The 14,514-nt window shown below is 62.6% G+C and overlaps 2 protein-coding genes across 3 annotated transcripts; one reads left to right on the top strand and one right to left on the bottom strand.

Moving 5' to 3' along the window:
* Positions 1-73: 73 nt before the first annotated feature.
* Positions 74-9,792, bottom strand: LOC102109959 (testis-expressed protein 2-like). 2 transcript variants are annotated; one of them, XM_088064067.1, is made up of 13 exons: positions 9,358-9,792; positions 6,727-6,891; positions 4,460-5,337; positions 4,181-4,381; positions 3,799-4,099; positions 3,175-3,386; positions 2,848-2,979; positions 2,653-2,752; positions 2,360-2,492; positions 2,122-2,259; positions 1,699-1,911; positions 1,289-1,409; positions 74-675 (listed from the first exon to the last, which is right to left on the bottom strand). In XM_088064067.1, the coding sequence occupies exons 3-13, from the start codon at positions 5,324-5,326 to the stop codon at positions 550-552; spliced, it is 2,544 nt and encodes an 847-aa protein (XP_087920193.1). In that variant the 5' UTR covers positions 5,327-5,337; positions 6,727-6,891; positions 9,358-9,792; the 3' UTR covers positions 74-549. The 2 variants fall into 2 exon arrangements, with proteins under 2 accessions (XP_087920193.1, XP_087920192.1); XM_088064066.1 differs by having other exon boundaries at positions 2,848-3,386.
* Positions 9,793-10,195: 403 nt separating this feature from the next.
* On the top strand, positions 10,196-12,617 carry MSRB1 (methionine sulfoxide reductase B1). Its single transcript, XM_005523209.3, has 4 exons — positions 10,196-10,289; positions 10,658-10,800; positions 10,911-11,025; positions 11,503-12,617. Exons 1-4 carry the CDS (start codon positions 10,235-10,237, stop codon positions 11,532-11,534), a joined length of 345 nt encoding a protein of 114 aa, XP_005523266.2. The 5' UTR covers positions 10,196-10,234; the 3' UTR covers positions 11,535-12,617.
* Positions 12,618-14,514: the final 1,897 nt, after the last annotated feature.

Raw genomic sequence — 14,514 nt, 5'->3', positions numbered from 1 at the left:
CCAGCACTGCTTTTGCCAAGCTGGAGGTGCTTCTCCCTGCTCAGAGCCCCCTGATCCTGCCAGAGGTGGGGATTTGTGTAGAACAAGAGGGCTGCTAGGCAGGGCTGGGCAGCGATGGATTTATTCACTTGGGATCCTTTCCCACCTGTGCTTTCCTTGCAGCCCAGCTGCCTGTGGGGAGCGGGGGGGATGCCCCAGAGCTGGGAAATTTGGATCAGTGACGATCCCAACTCCTTTGGTGCCGTGATCCAGGTGTCCTGCACCCTCTTTGGGAACCAGACAGTGGGGAAGCCCAGCCCTCCACTGTCCAGAGCTGCCTGCTTGACCAGGAGTCCTGGGAACGTGGCCATGGAATTCCTGGCTCTCCAGCAGCTTGGCTGTGCCCTGAACGTGTGCTTGCAGGATCTGAGGAGGCTCATCTGCAGAAGCAGAGATGGGGATGAATCCAGGCACAGCCCTGGGTGCAGTCAGTGGCCAGGCCCCGGCTGTCCCCATGTCCCAGCGAGGTCCCTGAGCTCTGGGCAGTGTCCCTGCCCCTGGGGTGGTGCTTCAGAGCCTCCTGTCCCCCACGGCTGGCGGGTCCCGGAGCAGTCCCGTGCTGGGTGGCCAAGGATCCAGGCCAGAGCGCATGATGGGAATGATGAGATCGTCCATGTTTGGCATCACCAAAATTTTCTGCAAAGTGGAATCCAGAACAACAAATCAGTGGGTTTGAACACCACGGGGACACTGCCTGGAGGTGGCTTGGCAGGAACCCCACCCCTGTGCTCCCACCCCTGCAGCAGCAGCCCCAGGAGGGTCCCAGCTCTGTGTATCAGGGTGGGGACAAGCAGGAACAGTTTTTCTTTGCCCAGCCCACCTCCATGGCAGCAGAAGGGAGAGACCAGCATTTTGAAGCCATCCAAATGGGTGGCTTTTGGGGGGGCCCTAAGTATCTGTGGGGACATTTCTGCTCTTTGAGCAGAGGTGGGAGGCTGAACACAAACCCTTGGGAATCCCAAACACTTCCAAACCAGAACGAACAGGTGGATTCAGCCCTCCAGGAGGGTGGGCTGCCTGGGACTGCCTGACACCCCAAACTCTCCCTGCTTGGGGAAGGCCTGAAAATAATGGGAGGAAATCACTTTTCCTCAGCCCTTGAGCTCGTTATTTGGGTTCTGTGTCTTCACTGTTCCAAGCTGGCCAGACCAGACCAGGTGTTGGCTTTTTGCAGAAAGAACTGAGGTTGACTCAGCAATGCCTGAGCCTCAGCAGGGTTTGCTGAGCCCCCAGACGACAGCCCAGGCACCTGAAATTCGTGCTTCAGCTTCTTCTCGATCCACTCGGTGACGTGCAGGAATGTCACCTCCCTCTCGCCCAGCTTGGGGCGCACCTTCAGCTCCAGCTGCGGGGGCACTCGGAAGCTGTACCTGTGAGGGGAAAGGAAAGAGGCAGAAATCATCACCTGCTGAAGGTGTGGCACAACCCAGGTGGCCCCACTGCTGGGTTTTAGGGAGGAGGTGACAGCTCAGGGTCCCAAGATCTGTGTTGGCCTGGGTGCAGACTCAGGGAAATGAGCCTGAGGTCTGTGAGCCCCTTTGGGGAGCAGCCTGGGTTGTTGGTGCCCAAGATGAGCCCGGAGCCCTGGAGCTGGCTCCTTGCAGGGAACAAGGGCAGCTGGGAGCAGGATGAGCCTGTGGGGGGAAGGAGAGCTGGTACCAGACACGGTCGGTCGGTGGCGGGGGGATGTTCACAGCCAGGGTTCCTGCCAGCTCCTGCACCTCCACCGTCAGCAGCAGCGGTGTGTTGGAAACCTCCTCCATCTTCTTCTTGATGAACTCATTCTCCGTGGCCCTCTGGAAGTACTTGGACTTGGCGATCTTATCCACGAAGCGCAGGATCCTCCGGCTCGTGCTGTTGCCGCTGATGTGGCTAAAGCAAGAGGGGCCCCAGCTCAGCCCTGCTGGGTTTTGGGCACCCCTGGCTCTCTGCCACAGCACCCTACAGGGACAGATCCCTGCTGAAAGCTGCCAGGATGTGCTGTGTGTGTCCTGCTGGGGACACCGGCCCCGTGCCCCTGTGCTGATGTGGCACCGTGCATCCCCAGCCCCCCCATGGCACGGACCCCCAGCACCCCCTTACCCCTCAGTGCCAGTCGGGGGGAGCCGCTCCCCCGGGGCTCCCACGGGCTCTGCAGTGGTCACATCCTCCTCGTCGGAGGAGCCGGCGCTGGATGACTCGGCATCGCTGTCTGCCAGCAGGATCAGCCGTGGCCTGGCCCTGAGAGCCCCAGCAGATCACGGGCTGCTCTGGGGACAGCGGCCTCGCCTCACTGGGGCAGGAGGAGCAGGATGAGCCCATCCATGGATGGATTCCTTACCCCTCTCTGCCTGCCTCCACAGGGCCGCTCTCCTCTGCAGAGCTCTCCTTCCCCAGCTTGCTGAGGTTCATCTTTGTCTCCAGCGTCATCTGCAAGGAGCCGCTGTAGGTGACCTCCATGTCCACCCAGAGCCCTGCCAGGGAGAGGGACAGGGCGAGATCAGGTCAGCACCACAGAGGTCAGAGCTGCTTGTGCACTGCCAAACCCTCCCAGCTTTGGGGACAGGGCTGGCAGCTCTGTAAAGCCATCCTGGAGCCAGCACTGGGGTCCCTGTCCCTCTGAGGGGCTCTTACCTCGCTCGTTGATGGTGGGGTTGGAGGCACTGAGCACTGAGGGGATGGATGTGCCCATGTCCAGCTCTGTCAGCGTCAGCTCGTTCATGAAATACGGGAGCTGATGGAGAGAAACCCCCATGGGGGACAGTGACACTCGCCCTGGAGTCTTGGGAGCAGGGCTCCCCCGAGCGATCTGATACTCCTGCCTCTCACCTTGATCTTGCTCAGCTTCTTCTGGATCTTGTTGGACACCTGCTCTGCCCAGTACTGCTCCCGGAGGAAGTCCCAGAAGATGCGCCCCACCAGCGCGTTCATCCAGGCCATGCTCGCCGTGTCCTCGCCGAGCTGCGGGGGGACAGCAGCCACCAGCCCCCGCAGCGAGGTGGCCCCGTGAGCAGTGGGACCTGCTGTCCTGTGCTCCCCTGCCCCAGGGTTTGTCTGCTCCAGCAAACCACGGGCTGGAGGCGGCTCCGTGCGGGGTCCTTCAGCCTCCGCTTGGCGCTCAAGTCCCGCTCCCAGCGCGGGGTTTGTCCCGCTCACCTTTGTGGGCGTGGGGCTGCCCAGAGCTCCGTGAGAGGGGCTCCTGTCCGGGCTGGCAGCCGCCTGTGCTGGCACGAATCGGGCCATGTAGGTGCTGTAATCCAGGTAAATCTCCTCAGCGCTTCCCGACACGTCCGTGGCTGGATCCGTGGATGGGATGTCCTCGGCGCTGCTGCTGCTGCCGCTGCTGCTCTGCGGAGCTGATCCCATGCCTGGGGGTGTGGAATCACGGGATCGTTTAGCTTGGAAAAATGATGCCATCAATCCAAGCATTCCCCAGCACCGCCCAGGCCAGCACTGACCCGTGTCCCCAGGAGCCACATCCACATGGCTTTAAGTCCCTCCAGGGACTGGCACTCCACCCCTGCCCTGGGCAGCTGTGCCAGGCCTGGACAGCCCTTTCGGTGAAAGAATTGTTCCCAATATCCAATCTGTTGACTCAGGATGGCATCAGGGGGGACGTGACGCCAGTGACGTGCCACCCACCCTCTGCTGACGAGCTGAACCCTCTTGGCTACACTTTGAGTTCCTCCGTGTCCCTCCACGCTCATGGCTGCCCACCAAGGAATTGTGTTCCTGGATCAGCCCTGGTCCAGAGCAGAGGCCATGCTGGCTGCCCCTCACCTGCCCTGGTGTCACCGTGGCTGCCGGCTGTCCCACGGGAGGCTTGCACGAGGTGCTGGTACCACTCCTCCTTCTCCCGCCCCGTCCGCCCAAACAGGTACAGGCACCTGTCCCTGCAGTCCCCTGGCATGTCCTGCCCGGACACCGGCACCTTCCTGGTCCCCTCATCCCCCTGCAGCTCCGCGTCGTGTTCCTCCCTGCTCCTGCCCTCTCCCTCGGCCGGCTCGGGGAGGAGCACACAGATGGGATATTTCTTGTTCCACGTCCTCTTTCGGGCCAGGCTGGGGGGGCACAGGAAAACCTGCAGCACCGAAAGCGGGGTGAGGCCGGGCCAGGCGTGCCGGGGTCCCCGTGGGAGGGTTCTGGGGGTCTCCAGGCTCACCTTGGCGTCGGTCAGGTCGTAGCAGCGGTGGCTGACGAAGACGGCGTCCAGGATCTCCTCCTCGAAGGTGGCTCGGCGCGGGATGTTGCTCTTGGGGTAGGACAGCTTGAGGGTGGCCCCGTCCAGCACGGCGAGCACCGAGTGCGTGAGCGATGGGTGGAAAATCTCGGGGTCGTACACGTGCAGCTGGTTCATCCAGCCCTGGAAAAGGGGGAACAGGGAGCCGGCTGCTTCCCGCTCACCAAGCCGGGGATCCTTCCCTTCCCCTCCCTCTCCTACCTGGAGGTGGGGCGGTTCCCGCGGCTCCCCCGGGAGCAGCTTGGGGCGCAGGCGGCCCCAGGGTCCCCGAGCGGCCGGGGGAGCCTTGGGCACGAGGAGGAGGATGGCGAGGAAGCCCAGGAGCAGCCCGCAGAGCAGCCCCAGGCAGAGCCCGGCGGCGTAGGGCGGCAGCGGCAGCACCAGGTACCCATAGGCGAGGAGGGCGATGGAAGCGAGCGCTCTGCCCGGTACGGAGCCCCCGGACCTCGCCGGGGGAGCCTCCTCGGGAGGTGGCAGCGGGGGTTCGGTGTCTCTCTGCGCCACCTCCACCACCTGGATCACGTCCCCGTAGGAGCAGATCTCGTAGCGGCAGTTCAGGGTGGGCTCCCAGGGCGTCCAGTCCCGCACCCGGCGGCCCCCGGCCCCGCCGCTGCCCCCCGGCTCCTTGGCCCGGCCCGTGGGGCTGCTGTCCTCGGCCATGAGGCGGCTGAGGCGGCTCAGCGGCTCCTGCACGGCCCCCGACAGCCGCCTCCTCGTGTCCTCCAGCCTGGCATCGCGCAGCCGGAGCAGCGCGGCTCGGCTCTCCGACGGGGACACGCTGGGAGAAGACGGAGCCGTGCGCGACTTGGCCGGGCTGAGCCGGGGCTGGGGGGCCCGGGGGAGGTCGGCCAGGAGCATCTCCCCAGGCTGGGGCGAGGGGGGACGCTTCGTGTCCCCGTCCGCCGCGGGAAGGAGCCCGCAGCCATCCCGGCCGCCCCCGTCCTCCCGGGCGCCGCCGGCGTGGAGCGATGGTCCCTCCGTGTCCCCACGCCGAGGTGAGCCCGGGGACGGTGCCAGGGCTGGAGAAGCGTCTGCTGCCACCGCAGCCTGGTCTGCCATGGCTCGCATCGCCGACGGCACTGCCGGGGGACAGGGAAGCAGCTGTCAGAGCTGGGAGAGCTCCGGGTCAGGGCACAGAACATCCCCGCTCTGGTCCTGCCTCTCCCATCGGTCTCCCGGGACCCTCACTGCAGGCTGGGCGCCTTCCAGCCTATTTCGGGATGGTTTGTGGCGTGAGCTCATGTGGGAAACCGCTTGTCTGGGGAGGATAAAGCTCAGCCAGGCAATGAGCGGCGGGGCTGCGAGAGCCCGGAGCTGGCAGCCGGGGCTGCGGCCAAAGCCGGGGGATTTTCCGCACCAGGATATTCCATCGGTCCCAGTGCAAGCGCTGGGGCTGCGGGCAGGGGTGCCAGGCCAGCGGGCAGGACTCCCTGACTCCTCTAAAAGTTCACGGTTTGGCCCGATTCAAGCACTGCATGAGTTCGAAATGGAGCCGGCCCAAGCGGCGGCCCCAGCGCAGCGTGGGGATGCTCAGTGAGCACAGTCAGCAATCTCTGCCTTTCCTGGGGGTGGGGGGGACAAAAGTTTTTCTAACACAAAGTTTCCATTGTCCTGGCTTCAGCGAAGTGCTGTCCTGTCCCCACCAGCCACCACCACCACCACCCCTCATCGCTGCCCTCCTGCCAGAGCCATGGGCCGACCTGCTCCGAGCCGTGCCCCCTCCGTGATTTTGGGAGGGAGAAGGGATGTGCAGGACGGGCTCTGCAGGGTAACCGCGGTGCTGAGTCAGCTCCCAGCGGGTCCATGGAGCGCTCAGCCCCTCCCTGCCCTCTTCCCCTCACAGCAGCCCTGCAGCAGCAGCAGGAATTCATCCCAAGGACCCTGGGGCTGCCTCACGCTCGCACCGCGCCACCCTGGATCTTCAAAGCTCCTCGGTGCCAGGAATTAATTACAGCCTGTGCTGCGGCTGCCTCCAGTCCCCTTTATATAATCTCAGCTCTTGCTCTGCTTCTCCTTTACAGGAGCCACTTGTTAACCCCAAATCATCGATTGGTGATTGTCCTGGTGGTCCCAGCTCCCGGCAGAGCCTGGCTGGTGCTGTCCAGCCCGTGGGCATTGCTGGCACTGCCAGCACCTGGCAAGGCACCAAAACAGCCAAAGGAGGAGTGAGCAGAGGGAAATAAGCAGCGGAGCTGGGCCTGAGAGGGGACCTGCCCTAGGGGAAGGTGCCCCTGTCCATTGCAAGGGCTTGGAAGTAGATTGTCTTTAAGGTCCCTTCCAACCCAAAGCATTCCGTGATTCTGTGACTCCAAGGGATCCTTCCCCTGATGCTGCAGGGCCCTGTCCATGTCCCAGCCCAGCACTGCAGCCCGGACACCCCCTGCCCCTCACTGAGCAGGGTTCTCAGTGGCCCCACATCACAGGCACTCCCAGCACCCCCAGTACTGCCCAGCACCCCTGGCTCCTACCAGAACACCCCTGGGCTGGTCTGTGGAGGGTCCTGCCCTGCTCCGTGTCCCTGCCAGCTCAAGGGGACAGTGTCTCCCCAGCACCGGGCTCGGTGCTCCTTGTGCTCCACTCCACCGTGCCCAGCTCTCAGCTCCCACCACTCCCGAACTCGTGGGATTTAAAAGCTAAAAAAAAAAAAAAAAAAGAAAAAAAAGGGAAAAAAAGAAGTCTGTTTCCTGAGAGACCATTAACACGGTGGAAGACAGAGATAATAATAGCCTGGGTTTGTATGGGAGTTCTCCTCTGGCAGGGACGGCGAGTACAGCGGGGGCTATGCTGCTGCTGCTGCTGCTGCAGCCAGCTCTGGGGAGGGTGGGGGCAGCAGGACAGACCCTGCTGGGTGCCCTGGCTGGAGCAGCAGCACCCCAAGAGGGAGGTGCAGCCCCAGGGGAGGCTTTGCTGCTGGCTCAGGCTTCAGAGAGCCAACACTGAGAGTGGAGGTGCCCCAGCACTATCCCCCCTCCCAGCCTGCACTTCGTCCCCAGCCTGTGGCCCTGCAGGACCACGGGGGGCTTTTTGCTCTTTACAGGATCATTTGGACATGAAGGTCCTTGCAAGAGTTTTCGTGGGGGCAGCTGGGTGGGGTCACGGGACAATGGGAATGATGGTGGCTTTGGAGGTGCCAGCAAACAGCTCCCGTGATCCCACCTCTTCCAGAACATCCCTGAGAAGGATTGGAGCTGAGGAGCAGTGCTTGGGACACCCAGCCCAGGACAGGGCAGGGACACAAGACCCCTAATGACAGTGTCCCCCCTCGCTGTGTATGGACACACCAAAGCCATGACCATCAGTGAGCCTCTCCACCGGATTCCAGCTCCAAGATTCCGCTCCTTGCTCCCAGCTTTGATTGGCAGAGGCAAGCTGTGACCCAGCTTGGGCTGGTGCCCTGGAGTGTCTCCCCCTAAAACATTCCCTTCACATGGCCAAGGCAGCAGGAGGTGGCACAGCACAGCCTGGCACTGTGGGAGCTCCCCGGTGGGCACTGCCCGCCTGGTGTTTGGTTGTAGAATCAGGGAGTTAATTGAAATATCAACTTCATTAACTTCCCTCATTCCTCTGTGGTTAATTAGGGTGGCAGTGGCTCTGCTGGCGGGGACATGGCACCACAGCAGCGCTTTCCTCACCCAGCCAAGGGAGCTGGAAATCCCTCTCTAATTATCTGCACAAAACACTGTGACAGAACCCGGCTGTGACGCTGTCCCTGGAGCGCTCCACATTATCCCGAGATCAGGGAGCGGCTTTGAGGGAATTCTGCAAGCTCAGAATGTAACTTGGGCAGTGTGGGATCCCAGCTCCATCCTCTGCTCCCAGCTCCACATCACATCGCTCTTCTCAGGGGTTTTGCTGGTGGATACCGGAGTGAGTTTTGTGCTGCTGGGGGAGCAAGGAGCCAGGTGGGCTTTGGAATGTCTCCAGCAGGACGCTGAGAGCCAGCCAGCCCCAGGACTCACTCCCAAAGCCCCTACAGCACCCCGTGCATGGCAGGGTGCCTAGCCCTGCCTCTCTATGGACTCTGCTTCATTCCCGTGTCTCAGCCATTCCCAATCCCGGCTCGTTTTCCCGAGCTGCACGGCCCCTGCAGCTCCCGGGAGCGCTCAGCCATGGGGAAGGAGCCGGCCACTTCCAACATCCATCCCATTCACACCGGCACAGCCTCACTGGGGGAACTGCAGCGAGCAGCAGTTTCCCGATGGACGATGCTGCCGAGACCTTCTGGCTGCTGCAGCTCCTTCCACCGCCTGGAAATCCACAGCCCTGAGGTGTGCGAGGCCCTGGAGTCTATTTGGAGCTTTCCCTGACAATCCCGCTCCTCTGATCTCGCTGGATCTTACGGGATGCGCTTTCAAAGCAGCGCATCCCCCTCCCTCCCGGCTCCTTCCTCCCCCTGCCCGGGCTCCTGCCACGATCCATCAATCCCCGGGGCCGCAGCGGGAGCTCAGCTCTCCCGGGATGAAGCCTGACCTAATTCAAAGCGGCAGCATCCAGAGGGCAGCGGCAGCGCCGGGGTCCCGCAGCCCCGGGGGGAGCTCCGGGCCGCCGGACACGTCCCGTGGCATTTGGGATCGGGGATCCACCCAAGCGTCGCTGCGGCCGCAGGGCCGGGGGAGCAGAGCCAGACACAAGTTTTTATCCAAAGGACACCAAATTTTTTCCCTCTTGCACCACTTCCAGCAGAGCCTAAGCCCGGGGACACATCCGAGAGGTTTTGGATAAACTACACAAGAAGGGATTTGTGGTGCTGGTTTTTGGAAGGAGAAGGAAGCTGCAGCAGCTCAGCCCCTTTTGGAACCTGCCCAGGTTCACCTTCAAAGCCCTCACCTTGCCACATGCCGGGCTGTCACCGCCTCCTCCCCGGGACCCCCCGCGCCCACCACGGGCCCCGCTCAGCCCCCGCATCCTCCGTAGGAGGGTCCCCACGGGTGACCCCGGCTCTGCGCTCCCGGCGCGGGGTGGTCCCCGCCGTGCCCGCACCCATCCTCAGAGCCCTGGGACTGCCTGTGAGACCCCCGGTCCCAAGGGCCACCAACCCTGCTGGGGAAACCGGGGCTGCCCGGCCCCGCCGCCCGCCCCGGGACCCGCAGGGCCGGTACCTGCGGCAGGCGGGGGGGCCCGGAGATCCGGGAAGGGTCGGTCGGTCCCGGTGATGGAGAAGGGCGAGCGATGCCGGGGGATCGGAGTGGTCCCAGTGCGTGGGGAGGATAACGGGGGCGTCACTCCCGGTGCCGGGGGGCCTTGTGCCGGGGAAGAAGAGCCGGTGCCGGTGTCAGTGGCGGTGCCGGCGCTGCTGGAGGCCGGTGGGTTCTGGTGCCGGGATCCAAAGACTGATGCCGGTGCCGGGACAGCAGGGCCGGAGCGGCGCCGGTTCCGGCGGTGAAGGGCCGGTACCGGAGGCTCCGTCGCGGTCCCGCAGCCGGTTGCAGATGCCCAGAGCCGGGCTGGAGCCCGCCCCGCCCCCATCGGAGCATCCGCAGCCCCGAGCCGGCTCCGCGCTCCGCCCCGCGCCCCCCCGCATCCCCCGGCCCGGCTGCCCCTCGCTGGGGAGGCCGCGCGGGGGCTGGGGCCGGCCCAGGGGTCCCCGGGGGATGAAGGAAGGTTCGGAACGGGGCCCCCCGGTACCGGGACCCCCCCCCCGGTACCGCCGGGCCCGCAGCGCCCTCTGCGGGCGGCGGGGAGGGGCCGCAGGGGCGGGCCCAGAGGAGGGACAAGGGAGGGACAGGGGGGTGGCCCGGGGAGGGGAGGGACACGGGGATGGGCAGGGGATGGGAGGGACACGGGGGGTAGCCCGGGGATGGGAGGGACACGGGGGGTGGCCCGGGGATGGGAGGGACACGGGGATGGGCAGAGGATGCGAGGGACACGGGGATGGGCAGGGGATGGGTGGGACACGGGGGGGGTGGCCCGGTGTGAATGGGCGGGGCGGGGGGCGCGGCCGGGCCAGCGGAACGGGCCGGGGAGGAGGGCGCAGCCATGGCTTTCTGCTCCTTCCTGGGGGGAGAGGTGTTCAAGGACCACTTCCAGCCGGGTGAGGGGCTCCCCGCGGGCTCCGGGGGTGCGGCCGGGGGGATCCCTAGCGGGGCGGGCAGGGGGTGGTCCCCGGCAGGGCGGAACCCCCCGGGTGAGCGGTTGAGGGGGGGTTTAGGGGGTGCCCTTCTGCGGAGCATCCTCCGGCCGTGGCTCCGGGTGGGGGTCCCCAGTCTGCGGTCCTTGTTTGGGTCCTCCCAACGGGGTGGGGGAATCGGGGATAGGGATTCGGGGCTTGGATCCTTGGGGGGATCCTGCCCTTGCGGGAAGCCCTATGGGGAGTGGGGGTCCTGCCCCTCCGCCCCCCTGCCCGGTCCCGGGGGGTGTCCCGTGTCCCCCGCGCTGACCCCGCTGTGCCGCCCTCCCCAGGCATTTACGTGTGTGCCAAGTGTGGCCATGAGCTCTTCTCCAGCCGGGCCAAGTACGAGCACTCGTCACCGTGGCCAGCCTTCACCGAGACCCTGCGCGGCGACAGCGTGGCCAAGCGCGAGGAGCGCCCGGGGGCTTTAAAGGTGCGGACCCCCGAACCCTTGGGATGTAACAAAAATAAACCCCAAACACCTCCGGGCTCGTTTTCCGTGAAAAGCCACATTGCTGCCAACCCCTCCCCTTGCTTCTGCAGGTGACGTGTGGCAAGTGTGGCAACGGGCTGGGCCACGAGTTCCTCAACGATGGCCCCAAGAAGGGCCAGTCCCGCTTCTGAATATTCAGCAGCTCGCTGAAGTTCCTCCCGAAAGGTACCGGCCGTGGCTTGGCTGCTGTCCCAGCCCGGGGAGCTGATTTTGGGGCTCGCTGTGTGCTCTGCGCTGCTTTCAGCAGTGATAACGCCACGGAGCTGCTCTTGGAATAAATCAGGCTCGGTCTGCCCAGCTCCTGCTGGGGCTCCTGGGGCTCCGTGGGTCTCAGGGCTGGCTGAGTTTTTTGGGGTTTCTCTGGGGGTGTGAAGCGAGGGCAGGGAGTCTCTGTGGTGGCACTGAGGGACCTGGGGGGCTTTGCTGGGGAAGTTATCAAAGAGAAAATTGTCAAGGAAAGGCCTCAGGAGGCCAAAGTCCAGACAGCAGCACGGCCGTGAGCTGCTGTCCTGCTTGTCAGGCTGTGCTGCTGGTGATGTTGTGTAGCAAAACCACCAAATAAAAATCAATCAATAAAGTTAAAAGGGCTGCTGGTTCTGGAGGAAGAAACACGAGCCCTGATTGTTCCTCCCCCGTTTTTAGGTAAAACTGACAACGACCTGAAGGAGAATTAAGCGAGCTGCTGGGCCTGGCACTGCCCTGGGCTAATCCTGCCTTCACTCTTCGGGATGCACTGTCCTGCCAAGGGGACCCACAACAGGAGGAACCCCGAGGAAACTCCTTCTTCAAGTTTTCCCCTCAATCTCCCCATCACGGTTCCCCCTTGGTTTCCCTGCCAAGGTTTTATTCCCTGATTTCCCTGTCACGGTTCCCCTCAATTTCCCTGTCACGGTTCTCACCCAGTTTCCCTGTCACGGTTCTCTCCTGGTTTCCTTGGTGCAGTTCCTCCTTGGGGCTGTTCCAGCTCCATGCAAGGAGCTCCTGTGCCTGTGCTGAGCTCTGGGGAGGGTTTGCTGCTGAGCTCAGCCGAGGCAGGACATTGTCCAGATCCCAGGCAGGCGCTGATGCAATCCCAGGCGGCTCCGCTGGCATTTCCAGGGAGTAACGCGGGATGAGCCGAGGTCAGGGTCTGGGTTAATCCCTGGAGCTATTCTGGGCTGGGATCATGGTGTGAACTGCCCTATATAAACCCTTCCAGGGTGCTGGGGCAGGGATGTTTTATGCTCCCACTGGGTTTTCATCCAGGGGTTTTCCCCCTCCGCCCACCTTGCACACAGGCAGAGACGGCTCCACCTCGGTGTCCTCAGCTCTGCCCTGGCATTATTCCTGATTCAGCACCGTGCAATAAATTCCAGGGGCTCTCAGGTTCCTCCTGGCCCTGCCCTGCTGGGAGGGAGGCTGGAATTGGGCCCACGGGCTGCTCTTGGCACTGCTCAGGCTCTGGGAATCGTGGCTGCGCTGCCTCAACACTCCCAAGGGCTGCCACGCTGATCCTCCTTAATTCAGTGCCTGATTCGTGGCCTTCCCTCCCCATCCCAAATCCAAATCCTCTGGAATGGATACACAAGGATCTCTAAAGAGGGGAAGGGCTGTTGCTGGCCCCTGGGGTTTAGAGGACACATTGGGGGTGTTCCTCTCCACCTCAATCCCACGGATCTGAGGGCACCGGGGGAAGTTTGCCATGCCAGCTTATTCCCCAGGGATCACTGCTGGTCTTGTACCTCTCCATGCTGAAAATAAAGCACTGATTCACTGTGCTGGAGTGCTGAACACGCTGGGAATGGCATCCCAGCACCCTGGCTGCAGGGATGGGGAGGCTGGGGGGGATGTGTGTGGTTTTACCTGGAATCTGTTCCCATTTCCCCAGGTTTTGCCATAGGAAAGGGGGTTGCTGATGAATTGGAGGCCTCTGGGCATTCCCAGAGCCAAAGCTCCACTGGGAAGGTTTCCTTTTCACTCCTCTTAGCACTTCTTCCCAAATGAAGGCAGTTTTGGCTTGTTCCAAGTGTGTTCTCGGTACTTCCTGGGCTGTCAGGATTTTCTGGGCACAGGCAGCTGAGTTTCTCAGCACAACTTCTCCACACAAAGCTGTCTGCAGGCCTGGACACCACAACCCTCAGCCTCACACGGGATCTTCACCCCGTTGGATCCCAGATCCCTGGAGCTGGGCTTTGCCAGACTCCAATTCCCTGCTCCAAGGGAATGTCCCCTCTGGAGCTCAGGAGCCAGTGCCAGCTCTGCCCCCATTGCCCTCACCTCGGCTCAACCTCCAGCTCTAATTATTCACCAGGTTCCAGTCTGAAGGTCCAGTCTGCCTTCTGACTGATTAATCCTTGGGTTTTAGGATATTAACAGGGAAACTTCCCTGGGAGGGTGGGTGGCCCTGGCACAGGTGTCCAGGGAAGCTGTGGCTGCCCCAGATCCCTGGAATTGTCCCAGGCCAGGTTGGAGCACCCTGGGCCAGTGGGAGGTGTCCCTGCCATGGCAGGGGTGGCACTGGGTGGGATTTAAGGTCCCTCCCAACCCAAAGCATTCCAGGTGACATCCACCTGAGCCCAGGAAGTGTGGAAGGAAGGGATTTTTGGAGTGGGTTCCCCTGGGATTCTAAACTGGGATGAAACCTTGGGAATACCAGCGGGGGATGGCAGAGCTTCCTCCCCATCCTGGGCATCCTGTGCCAGGGGGATCCAGCTGGGATTCCTGCACTGCTGCAACCCTGCACTGCTGCATCCCTGCATTCCTGCATCACTGCAATCCTGCAATCCTGAATCCCTGCATCCCTGCAATCCTGCATTCCTGCATCACTGCAATCCTGCATCCCTGCATTCCTGCATTCCTGCATCCCTGCATCCCTGCATTCCTGCATCCCTGCATCCCTGCAATCCTGCATCCCTGCATCCCTGCAATCCTGCATCCCTGCATCCCTGCAATCCTGCAATCCTGAATCCCTGCAATCCTGCTCTCCTGCATCCCTGCATCCCTGCATCCCTGCAATCCTGCAATCCTGAATCCCTGCAATCCTGCTCTCCTGCATCCCTGCAATCCTGCATCCCTGCAATCCTGCATCCCTGCATTCCTGCTCTCCTGCATCCCTGCATCCCTGCATCCCTGCAATCCTGCATCCCTGCAATCCTGCATCCCTGCATCCCTGCAATCCTGCATCCCTGCATCCCTGCAATCCTGCATCCCTGCAATCCTGCATCCCTGCATCCCCACAATCCTGCATCCCTGCATCCCTGCATTCCTGAATCCCTGCAATCCTGCTTTCTTGTATCCCTGCATCCCTGCATTCCTGCATCCCTGCATTCCTGCATCCCTGCATCCCTGCATTCCTGCATCCCTGCAATCCTGCAATCCTGAATCCCTGCAATCCTGCTTTCTTGCATCCCTGCTCTCCTGCATCCCTGCATCCCCACAATCCTGCATCCCTGCATCCCTGAATCCCTGCAATCCTGCTTTCTTGTATCCCTGCATCCCTGCATTCCTGCATCCCTGCATCCCTGCATCCCTGCCCAGCCACCTGTGCCAGGGGGATCCAGCCAGAATTCCACGTTCCCTTGCAGTTTGTGGATGTGGGCACAGGAGGGTGCAAGTGCCTTTCCTAACCCTTGATATAATATTATTATATAGAATATATAATATAATATATATTAT

The sequence above is a fragment of the Pseudopodoces humilis genome, chromosome 18 (genome assembly GCF_049639895.1).
Source record: "Pseudopodoces humilis isolate 2021_Gansu_Grassland_sample_001 chromosome 18, ASM4963989v1, whole genome shotgun sequence".
NCBI lineage: Eukaryota > Metazoa > Chordata > Aves > Passeriformes > Paridae > Pseudopodoces > Pseudopodoces humilis.
The sequence above is the reverse complement of the archived record's forward strand: the minus strand, read 5'-3'. Positions and strand labels throughout refer to the sequence as shown.